Source organism: Apis cerana, linkage group LG13 (assembly GCF_029169275.1).
Source record: "Apis cerana isolate GH-2021 linkage group LG13, AcerK_1.0, whole genome shotgun sequence".
NCBI classification, from domain to species: domain Eukaryota; kingdom Metazoa; phylum Arthropoda; class Insecta; order Hymenoptera; family Apidae; genus Apis; species Apis cerana.
The window spans coordinates 1810156-1828927 of record NC_083864.1 but is presented as its reverse complement, the minus strand read 5'-3'; the positions used below and the strand labels follow the sequence as shown (position 1 = coordinate 1828927).

The 18772-nt window shown below is 24.0% G+C and overlaps 2 protein-coding genes across 3 annotated transcripts in view; one reads left to right on the top strand and one right to left on the bottom strand.

The window, feature by feature from the left end:
• Positions 1–6595, bottom strand: part of LOC107996989 (uncharacterized) — a 70822-nt gene extending 64227 nt beyond the window's left edge. For both annotated transcript variants that reach the window (XM_062083466.1, XM_062083467.1), the window contains exon 1: positions 3108–6595. In XM_062083466.1, coding sequence (XP_061939450.1) covers positions 3108–3117 — 10 coding nt within the window. In that variant the 5' untranslated portion in view covers positions 3118–6595. The remainder of the gene's footprint in view (positions 1–3107) is intronic.
• Positions 6596–7427: 832 nt separating this feature from the next.
• Positions 7428–18772, top strand: part of LOC107996965 (uncharacterized) — a 48110-nt gene continuing 36765 nt past the window's right edge. Inside the window, exon 1 of the mRNA XM_028666308.2 lies at positions 7428–7577. Within this exon, the coding sequence (XP_028522109.2) occupies positions 7428–7577 (150 nt within the window). The remainder of the gene's footprint in view (positions 7578–18772) is intronic.

The following is an 18772-nucleotide window of genomic DNA, read 5'->3' as shown; positions in this document are numbered from 1 at the left end:
TATTGGCATGTGTCTCAATTTGTTTGTTTGAATGAGATATCTTCCAGCAAAATTAAGTTTTAATTAAACACTTTCAATCTATTCTCATGCTTAATATAAAATATATTATTCTGATGTTTTGATCAATATCAAAAGAATTCAAATGAATTCTTTATTAATTATCTCAATATATAGCATTAACTGGAAGTATAAAATATTTTCAGTTATATATAATATAATATTTTTACTATTCTGATTGAGCAAACATTTTTCTAATAAGTAATTTAACGTAAAATTATTTCCATTAAAATTAAAAAAATATAAATAAAAAAAATCTATTGTGATATATACCATAAAAAATTATAAACTCACTTTTATAATTATTTTATTCAATGAATAATTATTAAAAATAGAAATTTACAAATATTTATTACAAAATATTACAAAATATTATGTAATATATTTTTATTCACAATCTTAAATAATAATAGAATTATTTCTATTATTCTAACAAAAAAAATAATTATTTAACAATAATATTCCTTCAAATTTAATGAATCTGAAATATTTTTGTATATTTATTTTATGTTTATTTTTTATATTATAAGAAGAATCCTATTATAATCTAAGTCTATAAATAATACTATATTAAATAATAAATATTTAATTTTTTATTTTTAATAATTATTTAGTTAAAATAATTATAAATATGTAATAAGCTCACAATTTTGTGCAGCAATATGTTTAATCAGATTAAGCAGTTCAAGATAATTCGCTAGAATCAAATAAATATTTATTTATGATATATGGTAGCTTGAAAATATTTATATACATTGATGAAATTAATTGTAAAATATTCATTTAATTCCTATTAATATATAGAATATAATGTAAATATACTTAAAAAAGTAGTGTAAAAAATACAAGAATAGTAATTTTAATATACCATTGTGATGTAAACAAAGAAAAAAGTTCCAAAACATTAATCGAAGAATAAATTCACTACTTAAATAGCTAGAAAATAACTTTCATTTTTCATATAATAAAGCAGTTATTCATATATATATATAGTTAGAATTATAAAAAACTATTTTAATTTTGAAAATATATTAATTAGGTATAAGATTAATAAAAAATTTGTGGAAAAAATTTAGCAGACGATAATAAGTAATGATATTTAAAAGTTGAAAGGAGTGATTTTGTGTATGAACAAGCTTGAAATTTATATTAAAAAAATTATGCAAAAATTCATCTGATCAAATCGATTTAAGATAAATTTAAGATTAATATTATTAAAAAAAATTTGATGCTTTTGTTTAATTATCTTTTTATTTATTTTTAATATTAATATTATAATTTTATTTAAATAAAAAAGTGTATCATTTTTATTAAAATTAATAACTTATTTAAAATTTATTTAATATATATATTATATTAATTATATTAATTTATATATATTATATTAATTTATGATGTTAAAAATAAGTAATTTTAATTTTTATATATAATATTAAGAAATATAATAAAATTCTCATTCAATAAATTTTAAAATATTTTAAATTTTGTTTATTTTAATATTATTTATTTAATAATTTTGTTTACTAAAATATAAATGCATGTATATATATATATATATATATATATATATATATATATATATATATATATATATATGTATATTTTATAAATGCATATATTTGTAGTAATTAAAACATTTAATAAATTATTGTGTGTACTAAATATATATATATATATATATAATATATATATAGTATATATATATAGTATATATAATATATATTTATATTAAATATAATCAATTTACTCCAAATATTTTACATATGAATCTTCCAACTAAAATATAACAAAAAATGCTCTAAAAAGCTAAAAATGAAAATATCAATGTTAAAATAAGTGAAAAATTTATATATATTTATATTTAAAAAATAATATTCATAGATTTTATATATAAAATATTGATAAATATACAATGAAAAAGATATTATTTAATATCTGCGAACGAATAAATTATTCATATATATTTGTATATATATAATGATATAAAAAATATATATAATATTTTCATATAATTCATTGAAATGGTACAATAACTTAATATTCTTTATTTTTAAGTAATGATTTTATATATAACATTATATATATAACATTAATATATAACAGAAGCAATATAGTTAAAAAAATATTGAAATAATAATTAAAAAATAACCAATAATTAAAAAAGGGAAAAATAATGAGTAATTTGATATCCTTTCCTCGTAAATTATCTAATTACACAAATAAAGAATTTCAATAATTCCTAGGTTAGTCATTCTAATTGTCCGATTTCGATTTTATACAGCAATCGACGATCAGTCGTCGGTGTCGTGTCACCTACAAGCGTGGCGCGTCGCTAGGTATCTTTCTGGCGTAGCATGAAAATAGCCAAGCGTACTTGGAATATCGCGCGGCCTACGCGTTAGGCATGCTACAACGGCGTTCACCGAGTGCTCACCAAGCGTAAGCGAGTGTGAGAGAGCGCGAGAGATTACACGGTTCCTTCGAAGAGTGGGAAATACGTACGAGGGAAGACCGTTGAGGAAAAAGAAAGAAACTGAGCTTGAATATGAGAAGAGGACAGAGAATCAAGAGGGGAAAGAAAGGCCACGAAGCGGAGACAGGTAGATAAATGCGGTTTATGCTGAGAAGAAAGAAGACAGACGGCACTGTTGTCGCGCCGTATCTCGTAAGTATACGGGGTCAGAGACGAGAAGAGGGACAATTGCGAGAATCGGCCAAAGAACGAAAGAAAGAAAGATAGGAAGAGAGGAGGGATAAAAAGAGAGGGATAGATTCTAAGAGGGTCGGCAAACGGGAAGTTACAAGGGAGGTGGAACACGAACGAAGACGGAGATGGAGATAGAGACAAGAAGAAAGAGAACAAATAGGAGATTCCAAGAGAGGAAAGGATTCGTACACGCGCGCGGGCAGGTATAGAAAAGAAAAGGAGAGAGAGACGAGATAAGAAAAGGAAAGACCGAAGGAAAGGAAAGACTGGATAAGAAGCGAGAAAAACAGAGCGAAAGAAAGAGAAAGAGAGATAGGAGAGAGGAGTATAGCTCATGGTTCACCTGTCGTCATGGCAACGCCGCTTCGCCGCTCACTTGTTACTCCATCGGCATAGCTCGGACCTCGGTCCTCTCGCAGCCTCCGCAGGAATACGAACGCGAGTCACGATCCATTATAGGAGAGATCGAGATGCAGACGCCTCCAGTTTGTCGGTTACGATAATCCGTTTTTACTCAAATTAAAAAATGTCAGACTGACAAAAATGAATGAAGAATCACACTTTGCTTTTTTTCATTCTTCGATTCACACTACGTTATCACAGAACACTCACTACCGAAATTTCTGATACGATAACCAATCGTCGTTTTTTCAATATTAGTCTTCATTTATTATTTTTACACGGGATGTAAATGAAAAACTTTCTGTACATATAAATATACTATCTCTGTCTTTTGTCTTCTTATATGACCACGATCGTAATAGTACCAAACATATTAGAGTAACGTATCACAGAAGCACAGTAATGATTTCCTTGGAAGAAAATCGGAAAGAAGACACCCTCTTCGGTTACTCTTTATTTGCCTGTCCCCCTGGCGCGTACTTAAGCCGAAGTCACTCTTCTATTTTAAGCTCCACATTTGCCCCGTCGTCTGCGTCTCTTGGCTCTACTCTCCTCGCTCTTTCTTTCTTACAGAAACATGAGAGCAGCACAGAGAGACATACACTATCCTTTTCTCTTTGGTACGCGGTGGGACACAAAGTCGCGACTCCTCTCTCGTTATCCACTTACTAGCGCGTCAATCTGTTTGCTATGCAAATCCCGTCCGACCGGTGCTGACGTAGACGGTAACACCAACGCAAAAACGAGTCCGTCGACGATATCTCCTACTAACACACTTAACGGCGAGCAGTTAGTCATTGCCCGCGTAGCACACACGTAGAAAATATAATTGGCTACCACGACGGACCACGCAGCAATTCCACACGGGTTCTCCTTTAGCCCCACCACTCTTCTGTTCGGCAACACTGATACCGAAACCACTACACAACTCTTACCAGCACCAATACTATTCTGACAGATACTGTTGTCGTTACTACTACGATTACTATCGCCAGCAGTAATATAACGAACACATCGACGTGAACGTGTCGGTAAACGCACCGCAAACTCCACAAACGAATTCCTCTTACGACTTACACGGCTCCACGACTCTTGTCTGACGTCATTGGCGCCTAATCGCGACATATTTCGTGTACTTACCACTTCGTGTACTTCTCTCGAACGTGCACCTCGTGTTTTTCTCCAACGATATATCTTTCTTATGTCATTCCTTTTCCTTTTGTCACATGGGTCCCAAGAATAATATAACGATACGATTTCAGTCAATGATTCAACAAGTATCCATCACGGAATTTTCTTTTTCTTTCTCACATGAATTTTCTGTGGTAGAGACTTATAGAAGTCAATTTCTGCGTTTCGAATCTTCGCTCGACAGATAACAAAGATAACGATGCTTTGAGCGAATAATTGTGATACACTATAAGCATTGCGATTCCTCGTTTATTCATCCTTGATTCAAACAGCAAGAAATTGATTCGATCCACCGCAAGGTAGGATCTCGAAGCGCGTGTCGCGTATCGAACATTTGATCCGCGCCACTCACTCGGCACAAAATCAATCCGCTTTCTGCCGTGTCTACTACGTTACTATTCATCACTCTTCCTGTAAGATAATTCCTGTTCAACAACACTACACGCACTTTCCACGCTCCTGTTGGTCGACACCACCACCACTACCACCACCACTACTACTATCACCACAATCTCTTCCCACCCAAACGAAAATGCTCGTGTAGTATGACTGTTTTGCAATACGGATGCGCGCTCTCCTATTGGGTTTTCAACAAGTGATCGCAGCAGCAGTAATAGCAGAAGCGGCGGCGACGACGACGGACCGGCAGCTCATCGTTCCAGGGTCGTTCGTCGGCGTATAGGTGGCACAGTACGCGCATGCTACACCTCCTGACGGCGTTGTTATTATTGCGTAACTGGCGGCCCGCTAAGTCGAGTGTGCTGCTGCCAGCAGCAGAGAGAGAGAGAGAGAGAGGGAGGTCGCGAGAGCGAGGTAACAGCAGCCGTGGGTGAACCAGTGGGCGAGTATCTCTGACGAGAGAGCAATGAGCGTGCGAGCAGTGCGCCGTCTGGCGTGGCTGACGACAGTCTACTGCCTTCCGAGAACCACGAGGCGATTCCATGTATCGAACGCGCACTGCCGAGCCACTGAAGGGATGGACTCGAACTATCAGAGTGGGGGATCCTGGTGGGACGACAGGGGACGGATTCAACGTTCAGACGAGCATAAAGCCCTATCCATACGCATTCACTCTTTCGAAATGTTCTCAGTATATGTATATATATATATATATGTACACTGTTCGTGAGTTATAACGGGTTTTCTGCGATAGGTTAATACTCTACGTTCGAACTTTTCAGTCGATTTCTCAGATTTACAGCTGCTTAGTAATATGCAATTACATTGAGAAAAATGCCAATTTGAAAATGTAGTCAATTACTTATAATTTTTAATATTTTAGATATAATTTATATTTTAATATGTATTTTAAATAATTAATAAATTTTTATTATATATTTGTCTTTTCTTCATTTCAAAATATATTTATAATATATTTATAATTAATAATTAATAATTATATATTGTAAATATATTATAAATATACACATATATAAATATTATGATAATTATACTGAAAAAAATATACTTTATAATTAATTACATTATATAATATTTAAATGTTATGTAAAGAAATTGTAGTTTATTGAAAAATACAATAATATCTTCATAAAAAATATTTTCCTCAAATTTCGATAATATTTGTATTTTGTTATTATTCAAAGATTCGTTGATAAAAATTTTAATGACGTGATAAGATATTCATTAACACTGACCAGTATCAGAAAGTTTTCGGAAAAACAGTTATACAGATATATAAATTAAAATCTTTAGGAACACAGTTTGTATACTCTTTCTGATCTATATTTCATATTCAAAGATATTAATGAGACTTTTAATTAGATTTATATACTAAATGAAAAATCAAGAAAATAATTCCAAGAAGAAAATTCAATTCCTTACATATTTTTACATGTCATTAGATTTTTTTGGGTTATTGCGTAAATTATAAATAAGATTTGTGATTAATTTATTTCTTAATATTAAATTATTGTATACAACGTAAATCATTCGGATTAATTCGAAAATAAATTTGATTAAACAAATAGTTTTTCGAATAATCAATTAGAAAAAATCAAATTTACTAAATTATTATAATATAATTAGAAATTAAATAATTTTTAAATATGAATGCTTATTACATAAATAAATGTATATTTAGTAAGAGAAAATTATGAAAAATAAATTTATCGTTATTAAATATTATTTCAGAATACAAATATATATTTATAATTAAATGTTTATTATGTATATTATGTATAAATAATCGATCATTTAAATAATCAAATTTTTTTAATATTAAAATAGTATTATTAATCATTTAAATTTTTAAATTTCAAAAATTATTCATCAATCTATTCGATTATTCTATTAATCTTTTATCAGCTATTAATTTTAACATGAAAATATTATAATTTTTAATCATAAAAAATTATATTTTTATAAGTTTCTATTGAAAAATGAATACAATTTTTATTATACGTCTTTTGTTATATTAAAATATATATTATATATACGGTGAATTTATTAAAATATTACTTCCAACATGAATGGATTTTTTTAAACAGTTTGTTATATACATATGTACAACGAAAAAAATAAAAAAAATATGACAAATGATTTTAAAAAGAAAAATGAAAAAACTTATTAAACAGTTTACGCTTTCGTGAATTGAAATAGAATTTTATTTAACCACTTTGCTATAATATATAAAACATAATAAATAAAAAAATATATAAAATAATTCAAAATTCAATATAAAAAATAAATCAAAAAGTTTACTTTTCAATAACTGTGAAAAAAAAATAAAAAAAATAATTTGTGCTAACATAATTTTGTTTTTTATTATATTATTTGGATTATGTTAAATCAATGGATTACGTCATATCAATTTTCTTTAAAAATTTTTTTTAAAATCATTACAATTTGATAACAATTTTATTTTATCATTATATATACGTCATAAAAAATTTTAATTGAAATTCGTGAAAAAGTAAAATTTCGATAAATTTACTAATATCCTGTTCTATTCTTATTTTAATTCTATATTTTCATAATGCAAAAAATATGAGAAAGAAATGAAAAAATTCTCTGACGTCGTGTTCAAATACATGCCATTATAAATACTAATATGAGAGGAGAGAATAACAGGCAAATAGAAAATCTTTGTGATAATCTACCTTATCTATTTCGGATCGGTAAAGCCAAGGACAAACGCAGTCTTCTAAGGTGTCGCTTCAACTATGTTTCATCGTCCCTGTTGGAGACTTGGAGACTACAGGTAGTAGAGTAGCTGCTATCTAACAATTACATACAACCTTCTTCTCACACGTCTGCCAGTCCCGGAAGAACGGCCTTCAGGGAGTTGACCTCTACGAAGCATCCGTTTCTCGGAAAGAATGATCGGAAGAAAATACTAATCATGAAAGTGAGCAGGAAATAGAAAAGATAAATGATAAGACTTTCTAATGTTGCTGTATCTTATTTATGATGATAACTTATTAATGAAGTGAATTGAAGTTAATAATATTTGAGTGATAAATAATGCTAATTAAAAATTATAATTATATACAGTTATGTATACGGAAAAATATATGAAGTTTAAATAATTTGAATAAACAATTAAATATTAGATGGTAATAGTGTTAAATATAGATGTCAGATAATAATGTGTAACAATGTGCAAAATTTAGACGTTTTAGTATTTTAATTTTTAAATTTTATATGATGTTTTAATGAATAATTTCCTTTTTGTTTGTGTGAAGTTATTTCTGTTAATAATAATTAACATTAGTAATATTAATTAATAATTGACAATCTTGAATCTAAATTAGAGCTTTTAAAACTTATCGCTGTTATATTGTATTGAAAATAAAATCATTCATGATATTAAATGTTCATTAATGATAATCGATTTTATATCAAAAAAATTGATCGCAAGATCTATGATTAAATATTTTTTGCTTTTGATGAGTATTATAAGCTATTTTTTTTTAATATTTTGTATATATATATATATATAGTATATAACATATAACTGAAAATTTATCTATGATTATGTGGTATAGTTAATCATACTATTTTTTGTAAAATTAAAATTGTTAATAAAATTTGTAAAAGTGTTAATAATGATAGTATTTTAACTACTAATTGTATTATGCAGTTTTTAATTATATTATCACAAAAATGTATCACATATGTTATATTGAAAAATTTAATAAATATAAGAATTAACATGAAAAGAATTATTCGATGTATTTTCTTATTCCATATTATTCATTAATTTTTAAATTATTAATATTGTAAATAGTTGCTATTGAAATATATTGTTCTTTGACTATATGTGCATACAAACTATATAAATAGAAATTATATGTGCAAATATACAAATTATATTCTTTTCAATTATTCATTTGCTTTTATAATTTTTTTGGAATTTTATATATGTATTTTTTAAAATCTTTTTCACATATAATATAGATATAGATTTTGATGGAATTTATTTTAACAAATAAATTGCTAGAGTTATTTTTTTTTTATTTATTTCTTTTATTTTATACATAATAAAATTATTCTTTTGAAATCAATTTTCTTATCAAAAACATTAAAAACAGATTATACATGTATGTAATGTTATATATCATTATATATGTTTTTAATGAAATATTTGAAATTTAGTATACTAAATTAAAATGATATGAATATTATATAAAAAGCTATAAGTTTCAAAAATATAAACTCAATAAATATTTATTACTAATTTAAACATATATTTGATAAGTGAAAAATTTAAGATAAAAAAAGAAATAAATAATAATTATATAAATTATTTTTAATTGATTTTTAATTGATAAAAACTGTTTTATATATAAATTGATAGAAAATCTTTTCATGTATAATATAATACTAATTAATTTTGTAAATAGCTAATATAAAAAATTGTATCTGTTTTCATGAAAAATAAAAGGGCAACTTTTACAACTTTTTGATGTAAACAACGATGAGTATACGGCCCTGTAAAAGAAACAATAAGCATATTCATATACATTATATTGTAGTAGTAGAATATGAAGAAAGCTAACGTTCAGTTCAGCAAAGAATTTATATGCGTATGTAGAAGATCCACATGTATAAAATTAACTGCCATATGATGCACAGATCGTGCACGCTTTATGTAGCGATGAAATCAATTTGCAATCGAATTTTTTGAACATTTATCGATTCTTCTTGAATTAAACAACAATAATATCATTTAATGTTTATAGCATATGAATCTTTATTTATTATTCTATATCATTTTTGAATTCTTTTTTACTTTTACTTTTTAAACACGCAACATTTAATATTTTAATCATTTAACTTTTATAATATATCAATTCGAATACATTTTATACCAGATTCTGCGAATTTTCTGATATATACATATCTGTTTTAATCAATTTCATTTAATATAGAAATAAAATTATCAATATTAACAAAATTTTTTTACAATTATATCATGTTTAAATGATCTAAAAAATGAATTTAAAACATTATCAAATCCGAAAAAGATAATAAAATGTAATAGAATTATTAAATTATTAAACAAATATTTTTCAAAAAGTTTGTAATATATTTGTAATTACAACGGATCGATCCCATCACTACACTAGTGGAGTAGAGTAAGTATTCTTTACGGATCTTAGGACGTTAGAGCAGCGAGTGGAAATCAGGAGAGGCGTAAAGGAAAAAGGAAAGGAGGGGGAAAGTGCAGGGAGGAGTAGAACAGCAGGGCATTTCGTGGAATGTCCTAGCGTCTCGGACGAACAACAGTCGGACTCCTCCGGAACTCCGATCAAGTACAGACCCATGTCTCTGGCTTGACTGGTTGGTTAGCTGGTTGGTTACGTGCCTCTACACAAGTCTAGTCGACTTCTATACGTATACGTTTCACGGTTCAGTTTACGTCGGCTCGGCAATCATCGGTCGAGGTCTTCTTTCGTCTCTTTTCTTTCTTTTTTCCTTTTTTTTTCACGTAGTATAATATATCTTTATCTCTTTCTCTCTTTTTTACATATAGGTATAGCGACCAGTTTTTCTCTTCCCCTTCTCATCTTCGACCATCCTTTCTTCTTTGTTTTTTCTTTTCTTTCCATTTCTCTCTATCATATCCTGATTCCTGTATTTTATGCTTTCTTTCTTTCTCTATCTTTTTACGCATCTTTTTACTTCTTTCATCATTTTTTTTCCACGTTTATCACCTGCTTTCTCTTCTTAGCTTTTTCGTTTCTCTTTTCACAATGATTTCTCACGATGGCTTTCCTCGTTCCATCAGCTTTCCTCGTCTACTTTCATTTCTCGAACTTTCGTTCTGTTTTTTCGCCGGATTTTCTTGTCTATTTTCTTCTTTTTTCACTCTCAACTTCGACTCGATAGTTCTATTTTTTTTCGTTAAATAATAAATAAAATTTTTTCAATAATAGAAAATGTAGTTTTGTGAACAATTTTATCTGCTTCTAATAATTTTAGTAAAGTTATATTATTTTTAATATTGTCATTTTTTAAAGCACATAGAATTTTTTATCAAAATTTGTCAATTTTATGATTAACTTGTATGATTAACTTGTTTATTACCAGATTTTTTTATTATTTTTTTTAAGCATATAATAAAAAATTTTTTATATAGCTATATATATTTTTAGATAGAATTGTTTATAGCTTCTTACATAAATGTAAAATGTAAAATGTAAAATAAGTGTAAAATTTATATTTTGAATAATTATTCTACTTTTCGTTTTTATAAATTGTAAAGATTATTTTGTTATATATATACAAAAACCACATTGACATTATTATATCCATATGTTTATCATTAATATTTTTATTATATTGATGAAGTCATAAAAAATGTGAATAAATATTTTAATTATTGTCATCATAAAAGATATGAAATTATGTTAATATATAACAAAATTTTTAATTTATATTTTCAATATAAATTAATTAATAATTTTTTCTCTGTAGTATCTTTAAAAAAATTTATTATTTTGTATTTAACTTATTCCAATTTCCTAATAATTCCATAGTTTCATATAACCACATCATAAAAAGAATTAATAAAAATATAAACTATTTATTTATCTAAATAAAAAATAATAATTATAATATTATAGTTATATTATATATAATAAAATGAAAAAAAACAATATAATTAAAAATAATTAAAAAGAAATAATAAAATATTTTAAAAAAAGAAAATAAAAAGTAATTTTATTTATTAATAAAAAATATTTTGCGTAACTTATTCTAATAAAAAAATTAAATACCTAATAAAAATTAAATTAAAAACCTAATAAAAATATCAAATTAAAATATCTTATATAAATATCAAAATATAGGGATATCAAATAAAAAATATTTTTGCAAAAATTGTATTATAAATAATTTTCTATTTTGAATATAAATCATATTTTTGTAACATATTTTATAAAATTTTTTTTTATTTTTTTTTTTAATGTTTAACGATAATTTTTTTTGAATAAGTGAAACGATAATTTATGTACTAAATATATATTAATAAAAATTTTTATATAAATTTATATTAATAAATCATCAATCAAGAAAAAAAATTTATCAAGAAATTGATAATTGATTTTTTTAATTTCAAATTTTATCATAAAATACATATAATAAAGATATATACTTTATGATAAATTAAAAAATTAAATTTTAATGAAAAATATAGATATATATACATTTGTATGTATAATTAACACATCATAATAAAATTTTTAAATATTTCGAAGATAAAACAAGATATTAAAAAATATAAATATAAATATATTTATTCAAAAATTTGAAATAATCCATCGTAGAATATTTTTTCTTTTTCAACTTCATTTTAACTTTTTTTACTTTATTTTTCATAAACGCCCTTTTGAGCATCTGAGCATCTTTCTAAGGAGAATTTCAATCGATAACAGATTCCATTATCTTGCTCTGAAATTCGATTTAAAATCGCACTGTCGTTCACTGTCAACATCGCGCTCCGAATACGTAGCACCCTCTTTGTGGAAAAGAGTATGGTTGAAAAATTCTGACCTACTGTCAGTGACCTAATGATTACAAAAGTTGCTCGGAATGAAGAATAAAGATATTTACGGTATTCCCATTTCCCAAGGAATGCTCTTATTAAATGTTCAAGCTTTCCACGTGTTCGTATTTTTCGATTCTCGAACATTATTTGAAGATATATCAAAGATAAAATCGAGTTCCTTCTCACTTCTTATTGCTTACGTAAGTATCTACGAATACTCATCAATTAACACTGCTACCGTTTACCTGTTATATCGGTTGAACTAACTGGCGATCAACCACCTATGCTCCAGCAGAGGAAACCTTGAAGCGTGGAAACCGCAGGTGAAACGGATTCTTTCATACCTTTTCTACACCTGCCTCTCATCCTTCTTCAGGAAATTATCTGCTTTATAACCTCAAATGAAGTTTGAAATACGCACTGAGACACTTGAACGTCTTATCGATAAAATTAGACGTCTAATGGATTGATGGGATATGAAATGCTTATTTATTCTATACATTGATTTAGAAAATATATTGATGCCTTCATTTTAATATATATTTATATTTCTAATATATAATATATTTATATAATTTAAGTTTTAGGATTTTGTTTTTATTTGACATTAATATAAAAATTAATTATAATATAATATTTTAATAATATTATAATTAATATTTTAATAATATGAAATTGATTAAGATCAATTGATTAATTGATCTCAAAGTTAGATAAAATATGTTAAAATAAAAAACTAAAATATTTTTACTAAATAAATATTATTTGAAGATACTATTTCATCTAATGTTGAAATCATGGAAATACTATCTAGTACTAAATACTATACTATCTATTATTCGGATTAAATGTAAATAAAATATTTATTTTGCATTTAATTAAAAATGCAATATATATCGAAAATAATTATATTCTATTTTCTATTTTCTTACATATTGAAAATTAATTATAAATTTGAGTGATTATTGAAGATTTTTTTTATTATATTATATATGCATAATATACAATACAATAGTCTTCAATACATAGAATGCACAATATTCAATATAATTATATATAATTATAACAATATCATTATATATAAATATAATATACAATAGCATCACTTCAATAGATTTTATTGTAATGATATTAAAAAAATTATTAGTTTATAGTTTAAATTATAGTTTATATTAGTTATTAGTATATTTAGTTATTTATAACTATTTTTATTATTATTTAAAATATCGTTTTTTTACATTTCAATGAATATTTATTTCAAAATAATAAAAATATTTTTATAAATTGATATTAAAAAATATATTTGAAATAGTATTTTTTAATGTATATTTAATTATTATTTTGAAAAAAATTTTATTTGCAAAATCTTATATCATTCGAATAAATAAGAATAAAAACATAATAGATAATTAAATTTAATTAATAATTAAATAAAAAAATAAAAAATGTAATAAATAATGAAATATTAAATAAAAATATTTATTTCTATTTACTTATTTCAAAAATTTTTTTCCTATCTTAATTAATATAGTATTGTATAAAATTTCAATTATCATTTATTATGTAACAAATACCAATATGTATCATTGCTGTGTAATTGCTATGTTATCAGATACTTTAAAGAACAGAATTTATCTAGCAAATAATTTAATCTGAAATTATTTTGTGATCATATTAAAATTTTTGGACATTTTCTCATCTGAATAATTCAACTTTTGCGTCTTTTATTATTTGTATATATATATTTATGCATTTTTTAATATTAATCTTAAATATAATCTTTTTTAATATAATCTTTTTTAATTTTTGAAGGATATTATAGTTATATAGTTATATTATTACATTATTATTAAAAACCAAAAATTTAAGAAAAAAATATGAACGTTAACATCTATGTTTAAATATATTATTACGATAAAAATATTAGAAAATAAATAATAATTAAATAAATATTATTTAATTTGATAACTTCAAATAAACTATTTTTGAATCATATTTAAACTAATTATTTAAAAATAATTAAAAAATTTACATTTATAATTTGTAATTATTCAATATCTTATATATCTTTTCTTAATATATTATAAATAATTTTTATCAAAAAATTTTATTATTATTTACATTATATTAAAATATATTATGAATCTATATATGAACTTATACATTTCTAATTAATTTAATCAAAATTATCTATATTTTTAATAATAATTTCAAAATCTATCTTACTTATCTTATCTAAATACTTATTTTAAATTAATTTAGTTTAATTTATGTCAATTTAAAATATATTAGTATATTTTCTAGAATTTTATTTTTTGTTCAGTAATTTAGCAATCTATTAAGTAATTATTTCTTTTCTTCTACCTTAATTAAAAAATATTTTAAATGAAGTGTATTTTTAATATTCTTAATAATTATAAATTATTCATAAAATTTTATAAAAATAAAAAATAACGAAATTGATAATAAAAATATATGCATATTAATAATAAAAAAAAATATTTATTGTACATGCATGTCATATATGTTTTTGATGTTTTTTAATAGTACATTAATCAGAATAATATAAATTTATATTATTACTAAACTAAATAAGTTGTTGTTATATAAATTAAAGATCAATAATAAAAAATAATCATTCAATCAAAAATATATAACAAATTATTGTTATAAAGGAAAGAAAACTCGGCAAAGTATTTCGCGACGATAAGTTTGAAGTATACTTTTTTATTTGCCGCGTTCTTGACGTTTCGACGGTTTTCAATATATCTATATACCGTATAGTATATTATGCGGTCAGTGAATCACGTTTTTCGCATCTTTTTTCCTCTCCAATTCGAGTGCCTACGTACCAAATATTTTACTCGCTCATGTGTTCGCGATGAGTCAGGCGAAAACACACGTTCGCCGTGCACGAGTCAACACACGTTTAAATTCGCAAGAACCTTCGATACGATACGTCGTATTGCACACGAATCTCACGCCTCTATTATCGAACGAATTCCACGAAAGTCAACTGTTTCGTTTTGCGTACGAAACATGTCGAATATATTTTCAAATAAAAATCTCTCAAGAATATCTTTTGCAAATAAATTCTGCAATGAAATATGATTGATAGTGACTTTCATTTTTAATATAATATATATTAAAAAAGAATAACTTTTGAAAGTTTTATTCTTTAAATGAATTTGAAAAACCATATCTATAAATGCAAATATATTTGAATAAAAATTATTCTTAAAAATTCCTTTCAAAAGTATTTTTCGCAAGTGTATACTATAATGAGAATAATTACTATCGACTAGAAAGAAATAATTTTCGAAAGCTTGAAAGTTTAATAATTTTTTAAAATAAAAATTTTTAAATGAATTTTATTTTATATTTTTTATATAGCTGATTTATATAAGAAAATATTTGAAACAGGAATACAATTCTTTCATATGAAATAAAACAAATATTGATAAAGAATTGCATTACGTAATATATAATATAAGCAAACATTTATATATATTTGTGTTTATAAATTAACATTTTATTTGTTAACGTCTAAATTTTATTTTTCGAAAGAAATTTCCTGTAATTTTTTATAAATTAATATATTATCAGATGATAAAAAATTGATTCAGGAGGATAAAATAATAAAAACAAAGTAAACATTTTGTGTATTTATATTATGATTTTATGATTTTATAATTGTATGATTTTATTTCGTGTAAGATTATGTCAACTATATTTGTCTATAAGCAAAATAAGCATATAAATAGTTATATATACAGAGTTTCTCATATAGTTTAGTAAATTTTAAATGATAGAAAATTTAAAGTATTTAAAAATTTTAAAAATTTAAATTGAGAATTATATTTAAATAAAAATTATATTTCAAAATAAAATTTCATGAGGCATTGGATCGAGCTATGTGTTTGATTCATAAATATAATAAAAATTAGCTTATACGCTAATTGATTTATTTTTTTGTTTTCTAAAAATATATTTATATTAAAAATTAATTAGCTTAACAAATATATTAATTCTAAATTTGCAAATTTTAGCATATGAAAGATATGAAAAGTGATAAAATAATACATAATTAAAGTTAAAATATTTTTTAAACCAGTGAATTTTCAATGTAAATATTTTTAATAATTTTTCATAGAGAATAAAAACATGAATTACATAGATCTATCATTGCATTAAGTAAACAACAATTTATTGATTTATTTCTTGCTGAATAATAAACAATGATAAATTTTATTTAAAAATATAATGTTCTTTATATAAATACAATATAAATGCAATTAATATGTAATATAAATATATATTATATTATAATATAATATAAATACAAAGCTCCAATAGAATATTCTTTTTTAAAAGAAATATATCAAAATATTGTAACAATTTATATATATTATGCATAAAATATATATAAAACTTTGCATTAATTTTTTTATTAATTTTTATCAATGAGTGCATTAACTAATTATAATATAATAATTTTTTAACAAAATATGCATATAATATTAATTTTAAATTTAAGTTAAATTTTTGATGATCTAATTAACAAATCAAATTATATTAATTTATATAACATACGAATTTTATATATTTTTATTGAATTTATTATTTTAAATTATAATTTCATAAAACCATAGTTAATTACGAAAAATTCTGAATGAACGTCACTGTAAATTAATATATATACGTGTATATGAAATTATTTTGAAGGTTTTTACTTGGAAAACAACGGTAAGGTCACGAAGAGGATTCTCCAGAACGATCACGAGCATTCGTCACACAGATGCGTTATCGCGTTGCCAACGAGACAGAACGAAGATAGAGATACGTTCCATAATACCGTGTCCATATTAGCTAATCCGAGTTATTCACAAACAGTTTGCCAATACAGAAATACAGAAATACAGAAGTATCCATAAAAGTTTACGAACAACTCACGAGTAGTTGTAAACGTTTGTTTGCTAATAACAATGTGATTGTTAAAAAATTTGTTAAAAATAAAATAGTGCGTTCACATACAATTTGAGCTTAAAAAAAATTCTTTGATATATTTTATATTGTTTATTTGTTCCTAAATAGTAACCTAAACTAATCTACAAACTTACGAATTGTTGTAAACTATAGTGAATGCAACATAAGAATTTTAACAAAGCTGATTGTATATGCACTAACTAGAACTGTTTTTAATTTAATTAAACAATAGAAATATAGTGTTTACATTAAAGTTCTAGTCAATGCAGATGTAGCATTAAATTTGTTGAAATCTTTATATTGCAATTCATAAATATTTGATTATAAATATATTTAAGAACTATTCGTAGAAAAGTATTGTATTCATTAAAATTCGCCAACAGTTTTAGTGCATATATATATTAGATTTGATAAAATTCTTATATCACATTTATATTGTAATTCACGAGTAATTAGCTATATTTGATTATGTTTATTATTATTATCAAAAATTATTATCAAAATTATTATATTAGGAATTATTATCAAAAAATAGAAGTGAATACAGTACTTTTGCTATTTAAGAACAACTCCCAAATAAAGTGAATAACCAATAACTGTAGCTAAATGTTGCATTACAATATAGTTGCAGCAAAATTTCAATAAATTTAATATTGCTTATGTATTAGATTCATTCATTATGTATTGATTATAATTGTAAATTTTAATATAAATTTTTGATAATAGTTCTGAAAATAGAATCTTCAAACAATTCGTGAATAATTGTAACCAAATCTTCGAACTATAATGTGAATGCGGCATAATTACGAATACATCTCGTCGATTCGTTTGTCTTCAGCGTTGCTCTTTTATTTTCGATTAATTAATTAATTGATGTGGAAATTATGAAGAATAGTTCGATATATATGAAATTTTGCGAATTGTCATTGAATCAAATTTGTTAATAATAATTTATTGAGGAATAATAATTTATTTAAAATTGAGCTGTTTTATTGGAAATGAAGATAGTGATTCTTGTGATAGATCTCTATGTGCTTCAAATTGCAATCATGTAATTACAAGAAATATCATTATCTTCGTTTTATTCAACTTAGTATTACATTCGATTTATGGACCTGTATTTATTAAATTAAAAATAAATAATTCGAAAAATTTTGTCGAGTGTTTATATTAAAAGGGGAATATTTTTTAAACGATGGAAAATATATTATTTGAAAAAATTTATTTTATTCATATTTATGTTGATATTCAGATTAATGAAATTAAGAATATTTTTTTTTATTTCAATTTTTAGATTCAATTATAAGATTATTTTGAAATTTATAAATAATAGTTAGTTAAAAATAAAGCTAAAAAAACTAAATTATATATGAAAATACAAAGTTAAATTTTCTTTTTAATTTTAAAATGAAATC